Here is a 27,994-nt window from a genome sequence, read left to right on the forward strand (position 1 = left end):
TTTCTAATAATGTAGGAAATATTGAAGAGATTGAACAGAGCTCGTTCAGATGCGAAAAAACTTTCGGTCGAGCTTGTGTATCAGAGGAGGCACATGGGGCTTCCCTTAGTGCAAAACAAGCAGGTGTCTTCAGCTGTTCACGCCGACTTTCCAACACACACCTGCTGCAATCCAGAATGTTCCATTTTATATTCTATAGCTGAGGGTAGCATGTAAAATGTGCCACGAAAAATACATTCGCCTCGTTCCATCTGCGTCTTTGATGATATCATAACAACTGTAGTCATTCTTTTTAATCTGATATGGTCGGAGTGGAATTTTATTCAGTCAGTAGTAGAAGTTATCATTTTTAGTTTATAAAATCAACGCCCCTTTCAGCTCTAGTGGACGAATCTGCCCAAAGGTCTGCTGGGATAGCACCCTTAGAGAGTAAACTTTCCGGATATTATTGTGTTTAGGAACCCAAGACTCACGTACCTCCCTCAAACTGTATCAAATATCACTCCCGGGGTCACTGTAGACGGACGATGGCGGAATGACAGCCCAAAGACTTCTCTAACAGCGTTTTAAGACGTGCCTGAGTCCCTGGTTCCTATTAAAACTTCATGAAGTGGTTGTGCGTGTGTGAGAGGCCATGACAACGGCCCAGCGTCGCGACTTTGCCGGGCAAATTTGTTTTCGTGGGACAGAAAACACTGTGACCGTATTGTTAAAGGTGCAGCGTATCTCCTGAGTTTTACGTGTTTCAGAGTACATTTGGCTTTGTTATGAAACAATGTGATGCAATATGACGACTGCTCACCCAGAGAGGAACTGGACACAACTTCAAGAGGGGTAAGTTTTTGAGTGTGTACGCCCCCCTCCCCCTTTGTCACACATACTTCTTTACTAATCAAATTATATGGTTTAGTTCCCTCGCGGACTAAAATGTGTGCTGTGGTGGTACAGGATACTCTAAGATGTGAGCTGTTACATATAACCTTTACTACATGTTTTTAGACAGGGGAGGAAAATGATTTGTCCATTAGTGAGGTATGTCAAGTTTTTGATGATGGAGTTCTTTAATTTGGTCTTTTGAGAAAGTTTGACGATTTGCCTGCGATGCACTAGGGACGTGCTATGGTGACCCCCTGCCGATAAATACCAAAAATTGATTGATAGTGTTAGCAGCTCATTCAATCAAAACCAAGGTTATGTCACAGTAAGCGTTTGCAAAGTAATGTAATCAAAGTTTACATAGCTGTCATGAAGAGATGCACAAATAAGGTTTTGATGTTGATAAAAATTTTTGACATACATTAGCCAATGTATTTATTTTCCTAAAAATCAATAGAAGACCTGCTTCAGATACGGTAAAAACCGTAAGTACTAAGAGCGATACATTCTGATCTATGTGGATAGCTGGTCACTATAGACAGGATTCTTATAAATGCCTGTGTCAATGGAGAAAATTTTATAAGGGACATCCAAAAAGTGTCATAATACTGGCCAGGTGGTCCTTATGAAGAGGTATAGAGGTTTGACTGTATAGGATTCTTTTTTTGATGGCTCTGATTGTTACATTTTGTACTTCTCACTTTTGCAAAAAAATAAAATTACTGAGAAGAAATCTTTATACGTTAGCATCCCAAGTTTTTTTGTCTTTAAACATCATTAGAAGAGTATATAAGAGAAAATTGATTGTTAACAAGGGAGCAGAGCTCCGGAGCAAGGGTTAGTGTGGAACGATTTTAGTAAATTCGATGTCAAAATGGGGGCATTCTAAGGCTCCTTGAGTGTGAAATTACAGTCAAACATTAGCTAACACAAGAGGGTCTGCATGGGGGGGTCCTGGCAACGCTTAACGGTAAATTCAGGCCAGCCGATAACGCTTAACGGTAAATTCAGGCCGGCCGATAACGCTTATCGGTAAATTCAGGCCGGCCGATAACGCTTAACGGTAAATTCAGCATTTTTAGAACATGAGACACCCCTGAAGACGACGGTTTTTTGCCACTAGTCGTCCTTATCTTGTGGCAAGAGACCTATTACGCTATGCCATTCTCGCACGCCTGCTCCGAACCCTTTAGATTCGGCGGCGACAGGAAATTTCATGATCACGATGACGAGCGCCCAAGGCGCGACGAAAATTTTGAAATCTTGACCCTCTGAAACGCTATTTCCTGCATTCTGAAGGGGGGATTTTGCTGAAGAGTAAGCTAAGTTTTATGACATCTCTATTTGAAAAAAAATACAGAAGAGTTTCAGGTTGATTTTTGAGGGGCGTCACGCCCTCCAGACCTCGCCGGAGCTGCGACATGCTCCCGGGGAAAATTCTTGACACCCTGAACCGCCATTTCTTGCATTTCGATGGGCAAATATTACTGGTAATGTAAGTTAAGTTTAGTGATATCTCTGTTTGTGAAAAAATACAGAAGAGTTTCAGCTTGAGTTTTGGGGGTCGACGCGCTCCTGACAATATTTTTCGACGGAGGCCCGGCATGCACCCGGGGAAAATCGTAAAATCTTGAACCGCGAAACGCTTAATTTTCTGAATTTTTAGGAGAAAACTTTGCTAGTAGAGTGATAAATAGAAGTGTTTCAGCTTAAAATTCTGTGGGGGGCGCCCTGCCGACATATTTTCGCCGGAGCCGTGTGCTCCCTGGAGAAAATTTTGAAATCTTGTCCCACTGAAATGCTTTTTCCTGCGTAACGAGGAATTACTCAATAACGATTAACATTGAATTCAGGATGACAAATAACGCTTAACGAGGAATTAAAACGACCAGTAACGCTTCACGAGTAATATAACGATAACGCTTAACGGTAAATTCAGGGCGGCCGGTAACGATTAACGGTGAATTAAAATCGCACGTAACGCTTCACGAAAAAGGGCGACCCTCACACAAGTCAAGTGAAGTCAAAGCCTTTATTTACTTTCGAATGCTTGTTCGGCCACACAGGCCGCTTTTCAACAAGGTCAGTTTATACGTACTCATTCTGACTTTTCCGCTTTTTCGACAAAATTTGCACATACATGCAGAAAACATGAGGGCATAATGCAACTGTTCCCCTGTTGTTAAAGAGAACAGCAGCTGCCTGTTGGTATCTATTATTGTTACATCTGAGTAATCCTGGCAGTTGAAGAGTTGTTCCAAGTCAAAAATGAATAAGAAGATTTGATCAAAAACATGCATCAAAGTCACGAAGAGCCATGTCTTTTCATGTTTTATTCATCAAAGAGCTAAAAGGACAGGAGTAGCTCTGACAAAAAAGGGACATCCACACGCGCGGTATATGCCCTTGGAAACCACCAATGAAAAGTCTTCTTTCTGTGCTGCTGCGGATGGAAGTTGGCGAACAATTTGTCCCCATTTTGTGGAGCGATGATCTTTTCTGGTCACCCTAATTGTATTCCTGTTTAGGTAATGATTGAGGCGTCATAAAGAATTCATGACGGCTTGATGAATCTTTCATACAAGTCACGCAATACTGCAGTCAGAAAGCAAAGCACTATATATGCCACCAATTCATGTAATGTTGCCTTTTATCCTGACAGTCATACAAGATTTAAGGGTGTTGAAATTGCACCAAATCTATACAAATTTTGAAAATTGTTGTAATTTAAGGCACGCTATGTTGCAATACATCAAAAAACACTAAGTTCACCTATAAATTGCATCCGAGCAGAAAATACACCTTTTCATAGTAGCCTGACGTTTATGTACCTAGTATATCAGGAGCTATAGCTGGCTGGAAAGGCTTGATCATTTCTTAGAATTATGGTAGAATGTTTGAAACTTGTACATGAATGGCAGAGAAGCTAATCTACCAGTAGTGCTGTTTGGAACTGGGGAGAGGAATTTCTTGGTATTTGTAAGTTACGAAATATTTTCTATGATTTGTATCATTCAGAATTCAGATAATTCAGATAATACAGAGTAGCGTGAAACTGTAGACTGTTATTCTATTAGCTGACAAAGACTTTCAGCTTCTTAGATTAGAATTGTTGTATTTAGAACTGTATTAGAAGTACACAGATACATAGTGTGTTTAATGTGTTATGTATAGACTTCAAAGGTTTTTGCGGGAGTATTTCATTTAACATGTCAGTGCTGCACCGTAAGACAAAACTCTCAGTCTCAAGGGCTCTGTTTCTTTACCCTCCCTGACTTGAAGCTTTTTGCCAAGCCTATTAAGGGATGTGTTTTTATAGCTATGGTTTAGCATCTAAAAGCTGGGTGTTGACAAAGCTACAAACATAACACAACGCTGGCGGTCGTAACCTTAGCCCCGGGCAAGCTGCCCGATATGATGATGGCGGTCGTAACAGGCCATAAAAATTACTGTCGTACGACTGCAGGGCCGGTTCATACCCAGGGAAAAAGGCGGCGTACGCCCAGAAATTTTCCCAGTGTAAATTGGGTCACTGTTCAGTAGTGTTATGTGGGGTAACCGGGTAATTGGTCCCACAGGATGGCAATTGAAGTGTGTTTCAGTGTTTTAATTTGTATCTAGAAGTGTATGGTCTTATTTGGCACAATTCTATGGCAGCTTAAACTCAAATAGTACATCACAATAATGATTTGTGGCATAAACTGCTACAAGATTCACATTCTGATAAAGAACTCTTGATATCTAGAGGGCCTTAAATTTTTCATGTTAACCAGATAGAATTCCAGTTCAATTTTGAATCTGAAATACCAGATGTACATTTTGTTATGTACATGTATGCATAATGTTAAAGTTGTACCATAGCATAGTTTATTGTGGCAATTTTAAACGAAAAAAAGTGCCATATCCTACTTCTAGACCTTTGCACAACAGTAACTGTTGACTTAAAGGCTTTTTGTTATTTTGTCACATATCTGCACTATTGTTGAATGCAAGTGGTCTGAAAAAAGACCATGAAGGACTATTGTTGATCACCACAGTATCAATTGGTGTACCTCACTAGAGGTGTCAGGCAGCTAGAGTGTTGCACAGTCTATTGTTAATATTGTAGCTGCAGTAGACCTAAAGATTGTTAAATTGAAACCTATTGAAGGCACTGGGACATAAGAACTACTGTAACTCATGTCTATGATGTAAAAATCGCTCATAAAAAACTGTAAAACCAAACAACTATACATAATATCTTATCTTGACAGCCTCTAACATACCATTGTATATCACTTAACACCTGGCAACAAAATAAACACACCCACTATACAATCAATGACAATATGTCATGTACACGTATTCTATCTGTATGGTAGTCTCATAAATGTACAATGTATGCTGTCTGAAAAAGAAACTTGAAGCATGCAGTTGTAGTTAAGGATGCCCAACTAATAAAAGTATTATGTATCTGCATAGCCGGTTAGCTACTAGTACCCTTAGTCATGATACACCAGCTCGGAATGTACGCAACTTCCAAGTCATATTAACCCAGAATCTTCACAATCATGATTGTTTGAAAACTCATTTTTCCGGTATAAAACTATTACAGAATGGAACCTGTTATAATCAAATACACGTGTATGGTAGGAGCCTCTTCACTAGATAGCTTCAAAAGGCAGTTAGAGTTTGATATGAATTTAGATATAAATTGTTTACGTTTGACAACATGCTACATAGATTCAGCTAGTTTTAAATTTTCAGTTGTTTTATTTCGGGTTAGACTAGGTAGGAAAAGGAGGTTCTCGTTTAAAATTCCCAGTCCAAACAATTTTTTTGGACAGTTACAGCCATAGAGTACAAGTAACCTCCTTGCTACAAGGGAGACTCTTTTTTTACTGCACGGTGTCACGAATTTGCGGTGGAGCAGTCACTGTGAAAATGACTAAAATAAAACCATTGTAAAACAAAGTTTCAGGAGTTACAGTAGCCACTGCTGCTTGCCTATGATGTGTATGAAGCTTATGTGTTATGCCAAATTACTGACCAGTTCAGTTTCAATACTATGGAATAGTATAAAAAAACTGTACAGGTTTAGGTCACAAGAACATGAAAAAAAGGGTTGGTTTTTCACAACGTGTTTCACATATTTATTTAATAGGTTGAACCGTGTGCGTAAGGAGCTAGGAGGGAACCCGCATGCCTCTCTGGATCCAGAGGACAAGCCAGCCAGAGTCATGTCCGCTGGCAAACACAAGCACATCTACCCTTCCAGAAGAACACCACCACAGCTACCACAGCTAAGGTATCTACCATTTGAAGATCATGACATTGGATATTCAGAACACGTCAGATATATTACAAACTTGAAGTTCAGCTGCTGTACCACAGGAATCTGGCAGGTGGCTCATAATCTAACTTGTCCTTCATTTTGCCCACCCATGTACCAAATATTTAATATGCAATGTTCAGTTATGGTATTATCACTCCAAAAGTACTTTTTGACTGATGAGTTGGTGTAACCACAACCCTAACCACTTTCCCCTTCAAAGCTGGCACCTTTTACGTTCAGTGTCAGGCCTTAGCACAATGTGAGGAAGTAAAGTCCTGCTGATTAAACCAAAAGTAGCCCAGGTTGAGACGGTTTAACCATCTTGGATTGCAAGGAAAACCTCTTAGTGCACCTTGGGGCAAACATACCGAGATTGTTATTTGTGATAAGCAATCTAGGTTCAGGAGAAAGTTGTTGCTTAAGTTAATACTGTAGCTGTCACGGGCCTCGTGTATAAGAAGATTTTTGCATCTACGTAGATCTGCTCTTAGGGCATACTTTCCATATGCATAGTTTGATAACGAGACACTAAAATTGCCGAGGGTATGAGGTCTCCAGGAACTCTATTAGTTTCTTTTATTTAATTCCATCAAATCTCCATTACTGAGTACTTAGAGTTAGACAACACATGGTAAAATATCACTGCAGTTTTGCAAGAAATACTTAGTGCAAACAGTACTGTAGACAACAATGATAATCATTACAATTTTATATTCCTTCTGAATGAATGTTACTTTTCATAACATCACAGTAAGATTATTGTTGCTGCTCATCTCAACAGATTAAGTACTCCCCCGGAGTATTACAGCGATGATGATCTCAGGAGAGGGAGGCGTAAGGTCGTTCCCCCAGTCAAGCCAAAGAGGGATGCTTTTCAGAGGTAAGAAAAGCTCGTAAGAAGAGAGCCCTAAATCATCAATATGTATTAGGATGACACAATGGTCCTGACAAAATTACATGGACATTTTTATGGGACTAATGCTAAAAGTACAAATTAATAAGGGAAGAGGTTGGATAAGTAGTCGGTAATCTCTGACTTATGCAAGGCTTATTCCTAGCTTTTCAGATTATGTATACGGTGAATGGTTCAGATCCATCTTGTGAGTCACAACAGGTGACAGCCGGTATATTGCATTACAATTATAGTAAATCTTGTATCACTGATTTTATCATGGTTTTGTGCAGTATTGTAGAAGTCTGATTTCTCAGAAATTGTATTCTGGCTCATATTTTTTGGCTGTTTTGAACATGAATTTTTTGTGCTTTTTTGTGGCAATTGCAGAACGGCTCACTCACTCACTCACTCACTCACTCACTCACTCACTCACTCACTCACTCACTCACTCTCCGGCTGTTATAGCATATTTCAGTTTGTTAGTTGTCGAATTCAAAATCAGATTTTTTGTAAAAGAAAAAGAAGGACAGATCCTGTTAAACAGGTGGTCAATGCAAACATGTGTCTCTGTAACAAAAAAGCAACATATGCTGTTTTATAGAATTAGGCCAAACCTGGTCAGCCAACCACCTGGTACAGGCAACCACCCTCAGCCATACTAATACTGCTGATCATATTAAAACAGTCCCGTCCAATTTTACATAATTAACACCCTCTGCTAACCAACCGTCTTTTGAATACCCAACCAACAGCCACTCTTTTCAGCCCCCATGGGGCATTTATACCCCAATCAACTGCCGAACTTGATGACAATTATTACTCCAAGACTAAATCAGTAAAGCGCATTCACATTGTGCAAAGTACAAATTGATCGAGTGGGAATTTTGAAATAGAAAAGGACCAGGCAACCAGCCCAAAGATCACATTTGATTGTTAGATAAATATGACTCTGATGGTTAAACAATGATTCAATCAAATTTGTTTAGATAACAAGATGGAGTTAATAAACTGTGGGCTTCTCTAAGCACATTTTATTCAAATCTACTGCACTGCACTAAAAAACTAGTGTACTATTATATATAGCTGAATTGAATAAGATGCGCTCTTTTGATGTTATTCTATTTGTGCTTCATCATTCTGTGATTGTAACTTAACATGTACAGGCATACTAGTAAGCCTATTACCATATATATTACATGTACATGTACCAAGCATCCAGCCTTGAACCAATCCATTTTTCAGAAGAAACCACTTCCATTTTTCAGAAGAAACCACTACCCCCCCCCCACTGGTTGTTGAGACCAGTTTTGACTGTAGTTTTACCCAAGGCATGTGTGTGCGGTTAATGTTATACAAAAATGATGTTTCTAAATTTTCCTCAGGCCTGTATCAGACGAGGACAGTTATGACAGTGGGGAATCCTCAGATGAGGATCGTGCCTACCTGTACCACAATGGCCCGGCCCCTCCCCAACCCTACCCCTACGGTTACTACCAGCCACCCATGGTGTATCCCCCCATGCCAGCCTTCTACCCCCAACCCCAGCCCCACCACCACAGAACCAAGAGACGGGACCGGGGGAAGAGCAAAGCAAAGGGGAGACAGCGCCCACAGGAAAATGGCAACACAAGAGTCAAGCACCTTGGCAGTCGGAGAGCCGCTGAGACACATAGAAGTCACCGAGACGCTGCGACGCATACCGTAGAGGAGCGGGGGATACAAGCGGATGAGTCCGATACCGTCCAGGATGCGAGAGCACTGTCCAAATTCAAGGCAAAGGAATCGTTGAACTATACCCCCGTTGTGAACAATTTTGCGGATAAAAGGACAAACTATCCAAAGGCAGGAGGGGGGAGGATGGACCCGTTGGAAGTCGGTTACCTCAGGCCGAAGCAAGCGGTTTATGATACAGCGAACCTGTACACACATCGGAGACCATCCCCTCAGCTGGGTACATCACTGTACCCGTATGATGCAGCATTAGACACTTATAAGGTAAGTTTCACAGGCATGCTATGAAAGAAAGAAATGAGTGCCTTTTTGTAATCACCATGTCCTACAATACATTCTTCATACCTACTCGGAAGCCTATCTTCTTTATCTTAATGCCAAATTGCAACATGTTTAAACATGCTTTCAACCCCCAAATTTTTTTCTGCAAGTTGGAGTATTTTGAGACCTGTATGTTGGTTCGGTACAAAAGTCCAATTCAATATTCAATCTTTTCTAATGTTTCCCAAACCATACAATTTTCCTTAAAGGCTAAACTATCCGTGACTGTTGTAGGTCTCTCCATATATCATGCATGTTTACTCAGGTGTGACACTCTCCATATTTATACTTTCTCCATTGTATAAGACATGTATCCAAACACGTACCTGCATCTTGGTCTGCGTTCTATTCAGCTTGTTCTTTGAATTCCTCCTTGCGACATTCAAACTGTTGGGATCATGTCTAAGCGACGAAAGTCTGTATATATCGTTGAATTTGTTTGTATCTATTCGGTGATTTGTTGAGTCCATTCTAAAATCCGTACACCCGCACAGGATGCTTTACAGCAGGTAGCTCAACTGTTGCACTTTCTGCAAGCTGATTTTGATGGACACCATCAACTGAAACGTTGGACGTGAAATCCACTCACGTATGTGAATCAGCAACTTTGCAAATGCGCTCATAAAGCGGATTTTCCGTTCCAATGGGAATCGATCGGCCGTCTTGGACACGGCAATAGACAATACAAAAGAAACAGATGGGTTGTCATCACCTGTGTTTGCGGTGACATTGGGTCAGCCTGGAATTTCAAAGTGTACATATGCAGATCAGGCTTGATTTTGGATGTTTTCCAAAAAGACCTTGCTATGAATGCAAATTACCATTGCTCAAAATAAATCTTGGCAACAAACAATAATTGACAAAAAAATGCTTAAATTAGGTTGAATCAAAGACTGAAAAACAATGGTCACTTAGGCTAGGGTACCATTTTGAAGGCGCAGATGTAGTAGCAGAGGCACTTCCTTACCAATTGCATGCAACAATACCTTGGGGAAGAAAATGGCCCGAACCTTATTTGACCATTACCACACATGGCTTGTCCTTTTGAAGACGGCATCATTAAAAGCCCATTAATGGCCATTATCATCGATTCAATTATTTCATCATTTTCATTTCATAATGGCCATTTGATGTCACAGTACTAGTAAAGAAATAGGCTAGGCCAAGGAACATCCATGAAACAGCTGACTGACTAATGCAACAAGCTGTCTGATTGGTTGAAATCCCTAATCAATTTTTACTTAAAGTACCAGTGCAGTCATAAGGTACTTATTGGAATGCTTAACTGCAGAAGATCCTATGATTTATTGAAAGAGTTCTTGGCTTTATCCATTGATGGATCAGTATTACATTTACACTGAAGCAATGTCTCCCAAGATACCAGTAAGACCTGATTAACCTAGAGAATTAACTAGCACATCTTTTAAAAAATTACTCGCCATTTTGTAGCAAGTACTTGCTGCAAAATGGCAAGTAATGTTTTTGCCATGTGTGATTTTAATGATGGCTTTAGCTGTTTTAGGCATTACGATGTAAATTTTTAAACAGCGCTGGTACTTGCACACAAATTCACGAGACCTTTTAACACTAAGCGGCTCTTCATACATGTATGTCGCCCTGGGAAGTATAGAAGTCATCATTCCTCTGCTACTGCAGAATACATAATCTTTATGTGTGTGTGTATACTATGTATTAAGTCTATGTTTTATTGTAAATGTCAACACCATCCAGGGTAACGTTTGTATTTCTGCAAGGTTGGTATTTGAATAAGGAATTGAATTGATTAAATTGAATTGATTAATCTTTCGGGTACAACAAGAATATGCTGGTAAATTTACTAAAAGTAACATATTATGTCACAGTAGAGATAGGGATTCAGGACAATCGCAGATCCAGATTCCAATACGTACAAGGAGAGACTCTGATTCTAATCTGTCCTATGACAATCCACACTTATTCTGAATCCTAATCTCTTCATTGACATGTATTGTAAATACTTGTAATAATGTCACGTTCTCACGCCGTGTTTAACCATGTTTCCATAAAGGTCCATTAGGGTCACCGTCTCTTTGAAAATAAGTCAGGAAATGATCAGGTAATACAGAACCTCCTTGGTTTGACATACACCCGTAATGGATGATCAAAGGAAAGTAGTTTCTTGGCACATGTACTATGGCGACCTAGCTGGTAATGGCAAATCCATCTGTGCAGACTTGTTGGAGTGGTGATCCTCCCTCGGTGACATAACTCCGGCATTAAAGAACCTTGGCATGTGTAAAAAATTGAGTATCAGCACCCCCCCCCCCCCAAATAAACACTGCTGCTTAAAGAAGTCTGCAAAGGAAGTTATCTACATTATATAATTTGTTGAGTGGATTGGGGTGATTTGATAACAGATTTAATGTAGCTAGATACTATCGCAAAAGTCACATGCATACAATATCATATTTTTGACAAACATTTAAGCATTACACACAACATACTATATCATTATGGTTGCTCAAAACCTTTGGATAAGGCCAGAAACTAACATGACTGCTTGTTGTTTCAGTACATCCATCCAGACCAGCACAAACTGTCCTACAGCCCAGTCATGAGGCGCCCCCTGGCAGATCCAAGTCAAGCTGCAACCGCTATCCAGAAGACTTTCAGGGGCTACAGCACCAGGAAGGTAATTACAGTTGAACATAGTAACAGATGAGTGTGTTTTTTAAAAAAAAAACAATAGTTTTGATATTGTCAAGATTGTGTACTTCATAATGTATCTTATGTCAATTGCAAAAATGTTGCATTGAGATTTATTTTGAACTTGATAGTATAATTTCTTATTGTACACATTGTAAAAGACATATATATCAGATACTTTAACCTTCTCTCTACTCAAATAACTTTTGTGGAACCATATCATTATTATGTTTAGCCATACCTAGTATGGCTCAACATATTGTTTTTTTTACTCATGTTTCTTCTCCTTCTTCTCCTGTCAAATCTTCAAATCGATTCATCTCTGTCATTTTTTGACCAAATGACCTGAAATTTGGTACAGAGGTAATGTAGGCAAAAACCAATGTAAGTTCTTTTCCTTTTTTTGATATTGACCTTGAAAGTGATTTTATTGAGGTTTTTATGCTATTTTTAGCATATCTTGGCCTCCTGCGCCCTGGTATTTCAACCGAATGACCTGAAATTTGCTGTATATGTGGCTTGAACAAATATTTAAAGGACTACATTCCCATTTTTGGCATACATATATTCAAAACGATTTATTTTGGGCTTTCTTGACAATATTTGCCACTTCTGTCACTTTCAATACTACATATGACCTACAGGTCGTTGACCCCGAGTGCCTTGCACCTGGCCAAGCTGGAAGTTTGCTTACGAGGAGGAAAGACCGGACATAAACATTTAACGTGATTATCGGGAAAACACCATGTTCCCTTAAACTCAGTGGTTAAATTGCAGTTTAGGAAATTTTATAACAGAAAACAAGTTAAATCAATGATTTTGTGAATGTTTATTCTAGCATTAGTTATTCCAGATATTTTCAAACTCCAAATTCTTCAACACAACACGGGAGATCGTTTCTCCTCAGACTGGCGCGACACTCCTGTCAAAATTGATTGATGATCTCTCTCTGCCGCCGACTTCATACATGATCAAAGGCGGGTGGTAGGCGGTGCGCGGGGAAACGTAAACATATAATGTAGCGAAGTGTTGCACAAGGAATTCTCACGCTGAGGGGTACATGAAATAATGCTTACAAAATAGACCTCTATGAATCGGGCTACATTCAGCAATGGTAGACGGATTCGGGGCATGCCGCGCAACAGGCGTTTTGGTCCGGCACGTTGTCGCAGCGGTGCGTCGCCGCTACGCGATCGAAAGCACGCCGCTGTCTGTCTCGGACCAACACGCGTCTCCCGTGATGTGTAGCGTCCACCACCAGGCCTTCCTACATGTCCTACGTACGGGCGTATGGCCAGTAGAGTCAGTCCCCGGTAAGGTCAATGATTCGCCCCTTTGCGCTAGCTTGTAACGTTAAATGAATGTACCCTCTGGTGGCCAAACTTCACTGACAAACTTTCTCCCTATTATCATCATGAGCTTGCGTTAGTCTGGTACTAGTGACTATTATGTGCCGGGAATGTTTATCTATCGCACGCCTTGGAAGGAAGTTCAGCCATGATAAATGGTCGGCCGTTGCGAAAATTTGGAATCCCATGCTGTTGATTTTCGTGATTGAATCTGTAAGAAAATATATTTTCATGTCGTTCATGTTTTTGGGACGGACGCCGGGACGGGGTGGATTTTTTCTATCATTTTCGTCCCGTTAGTAATGCAAATCGAATCGTGTTGCACAAGAGGCAAAACACTAAAAACATGGGTCTTGTGGAGTGTTTTGGAGCGGGAAAATGCCGGATATTAGCGGTGCCGAACAGTGTACATCGTCGCGCGCGGGTGACGCTCCGTCAAAACAAATCCGCTGGTGGTCTAGCGCGGCCACCGAAAATAGGCAGAAACACACAGGAGGACTTAGCACCTTCGTTTATATCAGGGCAATTGTGAAAATCTTTTGTTACAAATTGTTCGGACATTGAAACATTTGGATAGATGGTTTGAAACTGTTCTAAATAAAGAGATTTTTGTGTAGTTACGTTCGAAATGTTTCCAACGTATGTGAAATAAGTTCAAACATGTTATAAGTTTCAATTCTAATTGTTTGAACACTTTAGAACTATTGTGACTTAGACATTCTTTTAATCAAAATAGTTCAAACATATTACAAGTATTATACTAAAACCCTCTCGGTGACTTTGAATTGACTCAAATATGTTGTTTTTGGTCATTTCCTTCGTCTCCTGTCAAATCTTCATATGTATACTATGGAAAACTTCATTCTTCCCTGGGGTTGATCTTTTTTAATTCAATTTTGAACTGGGTTGATTATGCGCAAGAGTGTAATTTTCAGCGGATATTTTTCGACTGGTTTACATGGAAATGGCACGGAATATCCCATTCTTGCAAGGGGAGGATTCTTTAATTATTTTTCAATTTTGAGCTGGAATGATTATGAAAAAGTCCATTTTTTAGCAGAAGTGTATTTGTTAATCAATTAGTGGATATGGTTGTGGACTGGTCCGTATTGTGTTGAGGTGCTACTGGAAGACTCAATTTTGGACTGGGGCGATTCATTTTTTTAGTGCAAGTATTTTAGAATGGTCCATTGTTATTTTGGGAGAGTCCATTTTTGCATGGCGAGGAGTATGGCTAAACATGCTGTATTTGCTCGCAAATGTTGCCTTTCTAGTTCTTTACAGAGTTTAGCCATGGGAGGAGAAAGACCAATAGTCGATTGCCTTGCTTGTACTTTTTGGGATTGCATATTACATTGACATGACAAGTTCAGATTGCCTTTTTAGTCATTTTTATTATCAAGATTGCTGTTCTCCCAGTCTCAATGTATCTTGTTGCCATCATTATTTAGGGACTTTCTTCTTCCTCTGACAACCACACTCCTGACCTGACAACGCATGACATTGTAACTGACCTTGACAGACAACGAGTACCCGGCAAAGACAAGAGCGTCAAGTTTCACAGACAAATTGTGAAGCTGCCGCCTTTGACCCGACAGAACACTGCCTCCTCCCCCTCACAGACAACGTCCTCGCGCCTCCCCGCCCATGCCGGGGGAGAAATAAGCGACTCCGGGCCCTCCCAACCGGAGACATCCGCTCTGGACGAATTGTTTGCCTATGACATGGCAGAGGGCTACATTGATGGATACCTGTCAGAAAGTCTTATTCCTAAGGCACTCACAGATCTACTGGCCCCTGAGACGACTGCGGTAACAGCCAAGCAATATCCACATCTTATTGTAGACCCTTGTAGGAACAACTCTTTCATAGGTCTACAGCTCAGAGCCCTTTAGCAGTACTGCTGTCAGTAGATGGTAGATGGTAACAACTGATCTTGGCAAAATAGTAGCAAAGTCAACATGGCTAGAAATTTAAAATGCAGGTCATAGTAAGCTAATTCTGCTAGACTAAGAGGAAAAAGTTAAATGCAATGTTCCTGCATTTTGAAAGTACAATGATTATCATACTAGTTATCTATTTAGTTCTCACAGCTTTCATAAGCTTGATGTAGATAGAAGGTAGGTTTCAAAACATCTGTCAGTTGTGGAGAAACAATAGCTTTTCTGTAGGATTTTGATTGGAAATAGAAACATGTAAAAGTAATAATTATTGTTATGAGCTTACTAACATTCTTTTTCTTTGCACTATTATACATAATATATGCTGTCTTGAGCAAAACTACTATAAAAAAGGCATACTATGATGATCATCTCTATCGTTTTCCCACTGCGCTGTTTCACCCGACAGAGACTTCACTATGACCGCGTACTCAGGAACTTCGTGGTCAGTTTCATCAACACCTTCCTGGGGGACGAGGCCATTCCTGACATCCTGATTGGCGTCCTAAAAACCGACCCGTCTAAAGCGGTAACTTGTCTACAAGTGGTCACGTTATTAACTTGTGCTGCCATTGATGTTTAGCTTTCTGTGGGTGTTTGTCTTCATTGATGGAATATTTCAATTTTTTTATTTAAGACAACTTCACATACTATTTGATAATTGTATGATGCAGATTTTCTACCAGAAATGATGACTTTTTTGTGTTTACTAAGTGAAGCTTTAAATTAGTGTTTCAATAGTTTGTTGTAATATATAATGTAATCAAATACCGGTGATTGTAAAATAATACATGTATTAAAAGATATCTTGCACAATCATCTGTAGATAGATAAATAGAGAGTACATTTTTGAGGAAAACTTGATTTTTGAAACAAGAAAGATCCTTTATCGATGAAATCACCAAAAATAAACCCACAGAGCAATGGCAGATGCTAGTTAATAACTTGGTAATTTGTTGATAAGTTACTGGTTAAAAGGTGTACGCAAGACACGTTAACTTGTGACAACATGAAGTCCAAAGGGCTGGTACACACAACAGAAAAAGACAATGTTTTTAATCACAATTATTGCTGATAATGACTAAATGGACGAAACTGTAACTAAAATTTTAAATTTTTTAGAATGTTTATTCAATGTTTGAAAGCTGGATAACAGACTGCCAAAATAAAAGCAAATTTTCCTTCTTCCATGAACTCACTGCCTTGATTTTGTACTTACTTTTCATCTGTAATCAGGCTATGTCGGCAGCCTTCCACTTCCAGTCGGACCGCAGGTTTGCGCAGAACTACGTGGATTCTCTGATAGGGGAGATGATGGAGGAGGAGCTGGTGCCAGACATCCTCATCGAGGTGTTGTCAGAGCACGGCAACCAAACCGCCCAGGTAACGAAGTGACAACTGTAGCCTATCAGTCCGTTGTACATGTACTATATAGTTATTGTTCTTAATTGTTTTTTCCCTGTTGTAAGTACGTAGCCTTTGGGCAAGAATTTGCAATAAATGTATCATTATAATGATATTTGAAAATTAAGATATTTCATTGATGTCATAGTAATTATAGTTTGAATCCCCAGGCGACCATGTTGACGGGTAATTGGGTTAAGCATGTTGGCATGGTTAAGAGACGCACATTGTAATCCAATATATGGCACAAGTGACGTTAAATGAAAATCCTGTATAGGAGACTGCTGTTACAGTAGCTGAAATCAGTATTTTATAGAGCAGTTTACTGTGGCAGAGGGAAATTTTGCAGCAGTTTCATATACAATGAGCCCAGTTTTATGAATTTAAGTGATCAAGAGAAAATGGTGCAAATAAGTACTTGTTTGAGTTCTACTATAATTATAAACTTCAAAAGTACCTTATTTGGTACAGTCATGATACTGTGCACATCATGATTTCAAGACACGAATGAAATCTAGTTTTGTTGTCGACTTTTTTCCTTATTTGGTAGATGACCACAGATACTCCATTATTTTAAATCATAAATAAGAGCCAGTTTTACTGACAACTTTTCCTTATTCTGAAGGAGCCTGTGATATACTCTCCACGATTACCTCATGGTCTGACAGCTGCACATGAAGATCTAGCAGCTGGTGTTACCGAAGACTTTCTCAACTCACAGCTGAAACCTCATCTCAGGGATGTCATACAGGAATCCAACAGGGAACTGGTAGACAGGTGATACGACAGTCATGTCTAGATCTGTGTCATCATGCATATCATTTGCATCTCATTTGAAAACCCTCTCGGATTCATAAAAATACACTTTTTGAGGACCTTTTAACATAACTTCCCGACTGAATTATTACATGAAAACTATCTCATTTCATCCAACTGAGGAAAACGCTAGGACCCTGGTGGAACCGCCAGAAAATCATTGAAAATAGCAACTATGAAACTCATTTCAGGTACTCTTTAATTATTAGAATTAAAAGCTTTATAGGTTCTGCATTATCTAAGCATCACTAAGAGAAAGGAAAACAATCTTTGGAATGATATTCTAAGTCAATTTGATCGTGATGGTGAAGTAGTTTTTATTTGACACTTTTGTTAGACACTGTGTGATAAGTCAAGACGCAATTCAGTCATTTATCAATACATGACTGTCATGCTGATTGAATAGACTCTGAGTTTGATTTGGTTTGGTTTGACTTAATTTGATTGTAATAATAGTACAGAATATGAATCACAGACTGCTCCAACTAATTAAACATAAATTGTGCAAATATTATCTTGATGTTCGTATCTATTGCTTTAGACTACAAAGATACTGTTTTCCTTGCATGCTTGAAAGTAACATGTTTTTACTGAGAATATAATACAACCACATAGACTTTGTATTTCTTTTGTTTTGTTTTGGTACAATGCACAGGGTATCTTAGTTGAAAGAAGTGAGTATTCTATTTTGATTCATCCTATACCTATCCTATCATGATATCATAGCTTATGTCATCATAATGATTGATATGTTTTTTCCAAACAGGTACTTTGCAGAAAAATCCTTTGATCCCAGGCCAATCCGGGATGTTTCAGAGGAGATCATGGAAGAAGTGGTACAAGAGGGCACAGAGGAGGCTATAAAAGGCGCCGTTTCAGACATGGTGGGAGACACGATATACCGCGGGGCGGCGTACGACTGGACCATGGACCTGGCAACGGACGTGATCGGAGAATTCATGCCTGATATAGTAAGGATAAGTCCATGTTTAGTTGGGAGATAAACTTGCACCTGTCAGGTTTTGAGATATTGAGGTCACTATCTTGGCACTTAACTTAATAGGTGCCAATACAACAATGATATATCAAACCCACATGTATGAAGGGCATTCAGGAATAGTGGAGGAAGGAAGCAGCATTGGGTTTTGGGCAACAGTAAATGCTGAAGGAAGTTTCACAGGAAAACATGTCGCCTAAAACCTGATATAGCTATTCTAAGAAACTGGATAGACAATCTAGTGCCCAGGTAGAGTCAGTGCATGATATTTGTTCTTTAATACACACATGAGCATGTTTAAAGCCTCAGTCACATTCCCAAACTGAAAGCGTATATCATTCAAGGAACACACACAAATTATGCCCATGACTAGTTTTTTTGACGTTTTGTATCGTGACATTTTGTATCATACTTTTCGTTCCTGCAAACTGGTGTGGAAATGTGACGCTGGCATAAGCAGGCACACTTACTTGTCCCGTCGTCCTTCCTGACATCTCCATATGCGTGACGGTGTCAATCTTCGATGGCTGTTCTAGCGACATTGTGCCAACAGCGCTGAAGGATGATGGTTCTTCTTCCAAAGACTAACACGATTGAGGAGCAAGAAAAACACTGAGACAAGCATTGCTTGCAGTCACACGAGAAGGCTACTTAGACATGACTACAAAAGTCACATGTTGCTATCGGTCCCCTTACGTCTGCTCCCAGTTGACAGGAAGTGTCTCAAGTGGGCGTCTGTGGCAAGCCACCTACCTGTCTCAGAAACCTCCCATCGTTCGTTAACTCTTACAGAACAGATGGCGTGCTGTAGACAACACGACAACACGACAGCGGCTCTGTAATTAAATTGTACATCAAACAGCTATGTCCACCAGCTAAAACCTTTCATCTCCAATCATCAAAGAGTGACGACGGCTTTTGGTTTCAATTGGGGTTAATACATTTATAACACAGTCATGTTATTCTTTGAGCCAAAAAGAAGACTTTTCAATGACTATCAGCCTGGTAACTGTACCAACCGTCTGTGTGGGAGGCTACTTCCTGTAATTTACATGACTGATTAACCGGGTTACTAGGGAACACTTATCTTTCAGACACGATTACTGTACATCACAAGTAATTGTATACATGATTGCTCTGCTAGGTGAGGGAAGCTGTGTTTGACGTGATTCTGGAGCAAATGATTGATACGGAGATCGTGTCAGAGGTTGTGGAGGAGGAGGCCCGCAGCACATCCACGCAGGTTCTGGAAAAGTACGACAACGCCGTACAGAGGAGGGAGCTTCGCGAGGTACGAAATACCTGTTCTTATAACAGATAAACATGTTAGTCTTCATTGCTTATAGTAAGTAGAATTTTAAGATTTATATTGTACATGTTTTATTTTGTAGTTTGTAGTTGACCTTATGTAAGTTGCTTGACTTTTTGTTGCGTCAATAAAACTTCTCTAACGTCAAGTAACATGTATATGATTTTTCTTACTGAGGTATCTAATATGTACATTACATGTATCGTATAAAATATTTCATGTGTACCGTGTATATCTTGAGACATTTTTTTTCAAAGTTATCTTAAAGTCAATTGTGGCATACACAGTGTACATGTATGAAAGATTCTGGCTAGATTAAATTTTAAAATATTCTCAGCGGTTTTACATTTGCAGCTTTTGTGGTGAGCTCTCACAGTGAACTCACCAAACCATAAACATGCATTCTGCCTTAGATTGCACTATAACAAACTTAAAGCAATCAGATTGCCTCCTCTCCCCATAAAATTAAGTCTCTGCAAGCTCAAATCAAATTACAGCATAAACCGAATAAAGCTACACGTACTTCTTTTGCAAATCCGATGTGCTCTCCTTGGTGCTGATTATGCCTTCCATTACAAGGCTTTGTCATTCTAATGTCTTGGAAGATGTAGTTTTTTAACTATTAGTTTAAGTTAGAACAAAATGCTAGTACTCATTGCTTTATTGGCCATTAAAAGTACTCTGTGGGTGCTGAACAACATACAACCATTTTTACTGGGACAAATAGTGCAAAAGTTTATATCACCTTCAGCTGTTGTCCAAGAAATTATGAGAAATTATGAGAAGCACATCGGTTTTGCACATGTAGCTTTATTCGGTTTATGTTGTAATTTGATTTGAGCTTGCAGAGACTTAATTTTATGAGGAGAGGAGGCAATCTAATTGCTTTAAGTTTGTTATAGTGCAATCTAAGGCAGAATGCATGTTTATGGTTTGGTGAGTTCACTGTGAGAGCTCACCACAAAAGCTGCAAATGTAAAACCGCTGAGAATATTTTATACTCCGTGGTATTTAAAAATGGCAGCTTTCAAGACAGTGGTTTAGCTAAGCCAGGACAAGAGTACCAACAAAAGGCATGTTCAGCACCAAGGAGAGAACCAGCATGAGATATTTTGGGCAGTCTTTGCTTTATATGGCTTGACTTAGGATTGATTTTTACATGTATTGTAGTCTGTAATACTTGATAACCTGCTTTTGTTCCCAGTCATGCTTCCCCCAAGGTTGTGACTGTGAGGTAAACACATGCTTTTACATGATTGCGTCACTTCCCTGCTGTTTGTAATATCTGGCATCCTGTAGTAGATGTATGATAATAGTGAGGCATTCTTCAACTAGATAGCGATTGCTAGGCAACTCTACAGCAATTAAATTTGATTTGTGTGACCCTTTATTTCATGATTGGAATATGGTGCAAGATGTAAAAGTATGATTTAAAAGACAAGACAACACACAAAACTTAAAAAGATTTCTTCTTTTTTAATGTATGAAATTTGTTGAGCAAACTGTCAAATTTTTGGTGGCTCATCAGTCATTCATTGGTTGGATTATCTAGAAGAAAGGGGGCATAACTGTGAATTTGAATACACACCAGTCCTACATGTGAGTAAGTGAGCACACGTATAAAGTCACTTAGTCAAATATCAATGTGCACTATAATGTTACATTATATGCAGGTCATTATATTTTCAGGCACCATTTGTAAAGATGCACAACATAGGGTGATGCATGCTCTTCCCATGACATGATTTTATGGTCATTATAACAAGGTTGAATAGTTAAGATTCTAACTTGTAGCCAAAAGTGAGAATGTATTGGCTTACCCATGCAATGTGCAAATGTTAAGGTGCTGGCACATAAGTCTGTATTTTTTTCCACATGCTTTCTACAGAGTGAGGAAAAACATGAGGTAAAGCCTATTTGTTATTGGGTGGGCTTAATTGCAAGAAGCTTACAATTCCCCATGCTAAATTGTCATGGTCTGTAATGGCAGCCTTTCAGCGCACTGTTGACGTACCCCAATACGACAGTAATCGCGCCAGATGAAGCCATTATAAGAACCATAAGGCTATGAACCATTCACACTGGGAAGGAGCCTCACTCTTTTCGATAATTGTATAATCATTATATGGGTTCTCTAATGTGCTCAAGGTGTGGCTCCCTTCAAACACGGGTCAAAGGGACAACCCTACATGTAGTTGAAGCTAGATGTAGGTAGTACTCATGATCACTGCTACTCATTTTCCCCTGAGTGAAGAAATTCATGTTAAGTACAATGTATCTTTCACTTGGGCACAACATTGTACATGTAGGTTTGAACCCAATAAAAGCCTTTTTATTCTGCACCGAACACTTTAACCATTATGCCACATGATACCATTCCTTATTTTGTACAAGACATCAGATTACCCAAAGTTTGCATGGACTGTTTCTTATCTTACTCGTACTTCACCACATTTCAACTACTTTCCATTGTTTCTACGATGACTCCACTCCACAACAGACCATTACCAGTAACAGCAGTCTGTGGTTTAATTTGAATCTCATTGAGTGCTTTGTTGATTTGCACTTGTAGGAACTACATGTAATCAATATGGCTTTGTTGTTGACTTTGATTGATTTAATACACGAGCGTTGAAGTGTTTTGCTCAGCGTTCTGGGATCTATCCCATGGTTGTCAATGATTAGGTATGGTATTTCTTTATGTGCAGAGTAGAGGGGGTGGTGCTTGAAATATTAATGTAGGTCTAGATTTCTTCCATTTTAGGTAAGGAAGAAATTCTTTAGATCCTGTCAGCATAGCCTTGGATTTCATGATTGTGACCCAGCCACAAGGTTTCATACCTTTTGCACCTTCTGTTGCACTGCCCTGTGTATGTTTGTCATGTACTAGCCGTGGCTTTAGACCACTTAAAAGCATTAATTTGTTTTCTTGTCCGTGATCATGACTAGGTGGCAAGCCGTGCCAACAAGAGACTGCTAGACGGTGTGTTTCTGCACCATTTGCTGAACCTGTTTGCTAGGGACGGCCAAGTTATGAGCAGGGAGGACCTGGCTCTCAAGTCTCTGGACGGTAAGACTTTTCCTCTGTGACGTGTTTCAGCAAATCTTACACTGCATTGAACAGACTGGTAGAAAGGTTTCCTACTTTTTTTGTGAAGTTAACATGTAATCTTTATTAGACAAAGCAACAATGTTAGTAGTGTATTGTATAATGTCCTTGATTATACATGATTTTTTAAAAAGATGATATGCCATACACAAATTTCTTTGCTAGCAGTGGCCCATGAAGTTTCTAATATATACCACTTAACTGTTGTTTCCCCATTAGGCATTGTGCTGGACAACTTACTGCAACAGTACTTCGTCGTCAGAAACAGTCGACAGTTCACCCTGGATAACTGGCCTACGAAACGCCTTCACGAGAAAGTCGTGACTGACACGGTATGGTGTACTACACAACTTACTCTTCTTTTTCCTAGTTAGTTACTATTAGACGCTTGGATATGAGCCTTTTCCATAAAGGGTTGATACTTTTATATTATGAACTGACACTGTGATAGATTTGGTTGTAAAACATGTTGCACGAAAATTGTAGCTTCTCTGGTTTAGGCCCCCTTCCCACAAGATGGAGACAGTTTAGCAACCAAAATTTGATTTTATCACCTATGACTGAATATGATCCATGATGTTAAACTATCATTTGAAAGACAACATATATTCAAAACTTACAAAATACACTTCTTTGTCAGTGTAGCTTGTTTGATTTACTAGAGATTTAGTCAGGCTGTCAATAGTCCCTAAAAAGTCGATACCACATACATTGAATAGTGTAACCTGATACACTCCCTAGCTATAGCTGGCTTTGCTCCCTGCAAGCTTTAGTAGTTGACCAGTGGCAAAGTCCTCATTGGCTGAGAGATTGATTAGATTGACTTTGTAACATGTTTGAACACAGTATGGCTTGATTGGTCAAGAGAATGATTTCATTAATTGTAATTTGTAACATGTTGGAACACAGTGTGGCTTGATTGGTCAAGAGAATGATTTCATTGATTGTAATTTGTAACATGTTTGAACACAGTGTGGCCTGATTCTTTGAAGGATTCATTGTGTAACATGTTTGAACATAGTATGGTAGAACAGGTTAACATAATTACTCCCAACATCCACATTATCGATGTCCACAGGCTGTAGACGTGGTCCTGACTGAGCTAGGCCAGCAGCTGGATGAGGACATGGAGGACCTACATGAGTATGAGTTTCAGCTTGAGGATCCTGACAGGTACGATGTGGTGTTTCTACCAAGATTAGATTAACTACACATGTCAATCATTATGACTAACTCAATAAGGCTTCCTGTGTTAAATGTTCTAAACAAAGTACAAATGTAATTGATAGACACAAGATTCCAGTAGATAACAGTCCAGGGTTTGCCCTTAGGAATAGCCTCCGGCTGGTTGGGCAACCCTGGCATGTAACTACATGCTGAACCAATAAATAGATAAACAGTTCAGAATGAAACTGTACTAAATTTACATGCCTGTATTACCTTCAAAAGCTTGCTACAGAAATAGCAATTTGTCTGCACACGGCAAATTTAAGAAACACTCTTTTTTATTATGTAACATTTCTGCTTTGTGTGATAAGAGGACTGTAAGTAACCAGTTAACACCATACATGTATGTCTTGTTTTCTTTACTTCTTGCTGCTGTGTGGTCAAATCTACCTGGTAAGTGTTGAGTCTTCAGGTCATAATTGCGCATCAGGAAAACGTTTTATGAATGTTAATCATTAAAAACAATGAAAAATGGTGCCTGCATCTGTACTCTTTGCTATAGCAAATTCAGAAGATGACAATGGGGGATTGTTAACATGATGTGTAATGACCTGTATGTGCTTTATTTTGTTCCTTAAGCTTCCGTGCGGGGGGTATGGACCTCAAGGAGTGGCTTGGCAAGCTCAATGTCTCTCCAAGATGATACATCAACCAACAACCCAGGATCAAGGTGGACTCCAGATACAACTTAATACAAACACTTGCCTTCATTGTTGTCATCTTGTATAAATGTGTATGCTGTCTCTAAGTACAATAATGAGGAGCAAAGCATAGTCTAACATACAATGTAGCATCTCGACTACAAATGTATTGCAATACTGGTATACTTTGTCGAGTGCAAATTTCCAGTCACTAAGCTGCTATGCATAATTCTACTGTAAACAATTACTGTAGTAACTGTACATGTATATGACTATGAGGCTATTACATCACGACTATCTGTATTCTTGTACAAAGAATTCTTTAAATGAAAATATTTTTAGTGTACGTTGTGTGTCTCTCAATGTGTTTGATTGATTGTTCGTAAATGTATATCATATAGAATGTATATTATTAAAGAGATCCATCACTTTCAGCTATGTCGAAAGAATTCTTTGTGATACATTTGAGACAAGTTGTTTTTTGAGAATTGATACAAGTGTAAAGTTTCTATTGTGAGATCAGCTCCGAAAAAGTAACAAAATCCTTTAGTATATGGCAGGTCCAATTGTTATTGGTTATTTTCAATGTAAATTTGAACAATGGAATTCATAGAAAGCTCCATTTTTAATAGTACCAAAATCAGAAGTATAATTCTATGCAATGAGAATGAAACCTTTCCTCCTTCTTAATTTTATCATTGTTTTAAATGTACTGCGTAATTCATAAGGTTGTCATCTTGGGTTGAGGAAAATGACCACTAATTATAATGCAAACTGATGTTAGTGGTACACTTGCTGGAAACATACAACTATTTTTCTACATTTGATATAACGTTATATTCCAAAGAGTTCTGTCCTACCCGTGATCCTGCCAGTTAACGTGTGATTCATGTTGTGACTGAGAGATGAATAAAGAAATAATTGTTTGCATATTTGTTTAGCATTTAGTGTTTATTGTGTTTGTGACTGCAAAAATCACTGAATAGACAATGAAATTCGGTAGTAATCTATACTATACAGTCAGATTTATAACTTTCTACTATTCTAGTAACAAAATTATCTCCCAATGGACTTTTGGGGAAACAGATACCCATGAACAATACATTCATTATTGGATATCAAACTTCAAATCACCAAGTCCTCTGTCCCAAACGTGCAAACTTACATTGTCTTTTTCAAAAAGTAACGACAGATTCATCAAATTCTATCAAGGCTATACATTACCAAAGATGATGAGAAGGTGGTTGTTCAGGTACTTGGCAAATCTGACTGGAGTATCCATTGACATTGCCAACTGCCATAGGAGGTCAATTCTATTGTCTTCTCTCCATTCTGCTCCTTTCATAGTGACATGAAGGTAAAGTTCATACAGGGTCTATTTTTTTAGATTTATAGCATGATGCTATTCTGATGTCTCCCCTTCCTTGAACTGTGCCTCTATTTCTGGCGCACAACAGACGTCAAAGATGTCCTTTGGTGTGACGGGATCACAGTGGACTTCTGGGACTTTGGGAGTAACGTATGGCTTCAACTGTAACAATGAGATGAACATACAGGGTTTTATATGCAACAGCAATAGTTAAAAGCAACACATAAAATCCTGCAAACTTTCTCAATGAATGAAGCAAAGTCACAAAACAGATTTTAATCTCTCAGTTTTGCAAAACACTTTCTTAAATTTTATCTGGTCTCAAAATAGATGTGTGATCACTGGGTGACGTGTGTATGTATATCCATGCATGTGTGTGTATGTATGTATATATATATGTATGCATGTGTGTGTGCATCCATATGTGTGTGTTAATGTGTGTATGTATGTATGTATATATAATGTGTGTGTCTGTGTGTGCATATACATGTATGTCTGTATGCGTGTGTGTGCAATGCATGCATGTGCATGTGTATCCATGCACACATTTATGTGTGTATGTACTGTATGTGTGGATGTATTTGATAACAGTACTTGTGACTTTCAAAAAAGCAAGAGATCAACAGTACTACTAGTAGTATTTTTTCCGTAAGTTTGATCATAGACTTGCCTCAAATCCTGTCAGGTCAGGTAATATGTACTGTGGGATGTAATTTCTCATTACAATCCGCTGGCCTGTGTTGGGAACAGGAAAATAACATTTCAGCTGTATCATTGTTTCATAGTGACCAAATTTTACTAACAAATCAGTACTTGAAGGATACAAACATAACCTACGTTTTGCGATAGACTTATTACACAACTCAGAGGCCAATTAATTTATGAAAGAACTATCCACAGCCTTCCGAGTTTAATAATGCTGTCCACAGACGGATAGGCAACACACTATAGCAACACACGGCACCGAAAACACAACTTTCTTGGCAAAGGTAGTAATTCAAAACAACCTTTTCAACCAATTCAACCTTTTCGCCGACTATCACAAGCGATAAAATGACTGATGACATTGACAAGCTAGAAGTGACTCAACATTTTCCAATATGACATATTGAATGAACTCATATTCATACCTTTCTTGAAATGAACTAGTTCAGGTGCGCCTCTCCCTGGAAGTACAATATGAAATTGATTAACTTTCATTAAGATTTGTGACCCTTTCACACATTTATCATACATAATTTTATTTAACACGTCTAGCGGAAAAAAAAACAGTAAACAAGGACAACAACAACAACACACTACATATACATGTATAACACAGTAGATACCTGAACTTCAATCTTCTGATATATACTCCTATATGTGTGCATTTTAAGTGCTCGTAAATCGTAATCAAACAACGATATTTTGGGATTATTGAGGACAAGCGACGTCTTGAAACGTGCCCCCCTCCCCACATAATATTTACAACAAAACGAATCTGAGCGTACGAACCCATATTGTTGTACTTTGTTCCCATTTTACTGTTCCATGGTCTACTTCTGTCTGCGCCTCTGGTCAGACCTCTGATGATTCGAGAAACTAGCGGCATCTTCTGTTTGGGACAACTAAAACTCCGATGTTTCTTCACACGCGTCTCGTCATCCGCAGGGAAGGGTCAGCAAAGGTCAACTGACGTTACAAATATGCAGCTCCTGATTTGTAGCCAGCCAATTCGAAGACTTGGGAAATAAAAGGAAGTTCATCATCCATGTGTAACGAAGGTTTTTAATCGCAGGGACATCACAACATGGGAAATTAAAAAGGTTTCAACTGAAGCGTTTAGCAGAATATCTTAATGAGTGAATAAATATATTTAACTAGGGGAATAATCCCGTCTCTGCAGTGGCGCTGAATTCCGCATGGGTTCGCTGGTTAGCATGGCCAGATCTAGATTCCCAAATCATATATATAAGATACATATGGCAAGTCTTTATATGTTACAGCAAAAATTTATCAAAAGATTTTTAAG

General features: G+C 39.1%; 2 protein-coding genes across 6 annotated transcripts; one reads left to right on the forward strand and one right to left on the reverse strand.

The window, feature by feature from the left end:
• The first annotated feature begins 401 nt into the window (after positions 1-401).
• LOC136432677 (uncharacterized) lies at positions 402-25,546 on the forward strand. 5 transcript variants are annotated; one of them, XM_066424123.1, is made up of 17 exons: positions 402-834; positions 6,020-6,163; positions 6,972-7,070; positions 8,468-9,080; positions 11,689-11,808; positions 14,623-14,982; positions 15,521-15,640; positions 16,348-16,494; positions 17,141-17,292; positions 18,098-18,302; positions 19,473-19,619; positions 20,842-20,871; positions 21,526-21,543; positions 22,587-22,707; positions 22,966-23,078; positions 23,825-23,919; positions 24,553-25,546. In XM_066424123.1, exons 1-17 carry the CDS (start codon positions 788-790, stop codon positions 24,614-24,616), a joined length of 2,595 nt encoding a protein of 864 aa, XP_066280220.1. In that variant the 5' UTR covers positions 402-787; the 3' UTR covers positions 24,617-25,546. The 5 variants fall into 5 exon arrangements, with proteins under 5 accessions (XP_066280220.1, XP_066280222.1, XP_066280221.1 ...); XM_066424125.1 differs by lacking the exon at positions 15,521-15,640 and having other exon boundaries at positions 403-834; XM_066424126.1 differs by lacking the exon at positions 14,623-14,982 and having other exon boundaries at positions 404-834.
• On the reverse strand, positions 24,511-27,655 carry LOC136432678 (large ribosomal subunit protein mL41A-like). The gene is made up of 4 exons (XM_066424128.1): positions 27,478-27,655; positions 27,114-27,149; positions 26,654-26,718; positions 24,511-26,145 (listed from the first exon to the last, which is right to left on the reverse strand). The coding sequence occupies exons 1-4, from the start codon at positions 27,572-27,574 to the stop codon at positions 26,017-26,019; spliced, it is 327 nt and encodes a 108-aa protein (XP_066280225.1). The 5' UTR covers positions 27,575-27,655; the 3' UTR covers positions 24,511-26,016.
• Positions 27,656-27,994: the final 339 nt, after the last annotated feature.

Source organism: Branchiostoma lanceolatum, chromosome 4 (assembly GCF_035083965.1).
Source record: "Branchiostoma lanceolatum isolate klBraLanc5 chromosome 4, klBraLanc5.hap2, whole genome shotgun sequence".
In the NCBI taxonomy this organism is placed as follows: domain Eukaryota; kingdom Metazoa; phylum Chordata; class Leptocardii; order Amphioxiformes; family Branchiostomatidae; genus Branchiostoma; species Branchiostoma lanceolatum.

Coding starts and splice junctions, on each gene's coding strand:
- LOC136432677 (XM_066424123.1), top strand. CDS start 788: ATGACGACTGCTCACCCAGAGAGGAACTGGACACAACTTCAAGAGGG. Junction 7,071..8,467: donor AAGAGGGATGCTTTTCAGAG/GTAAGAAAAGCT, acceptor AATTTTCCTCAG/GCCTGTATCAGACGAGGACA. Junction 17,293..18,097: donor AACAGGGAACTGGTAGACAG/GTGATACGACAG, acceptor TTTTCCAAACAG/GTACTTTGCAGAAAAATCCT.
- LOC136432678 (XM_066424128.1), bottom strand. CDS start 27,574: ATGCCGCTAGTTTCTCGAATCATCAGAGGTCTGACCAGAGGCGCAGAC. Junction 27,150..27,477: donor AACAAAGTACAACAATATGG/GTTCGTACGCTC, acceptor TTGTACTTCCAG/GGAGAGGCGCACCTGAACTA. Junction 26,146..26,653: donor CTGACCTGACAGGATTTGAG/GCAAGTCTATGA, acceptor TCATTGTTACAG/TTGAAGCCATACGTTACTCC.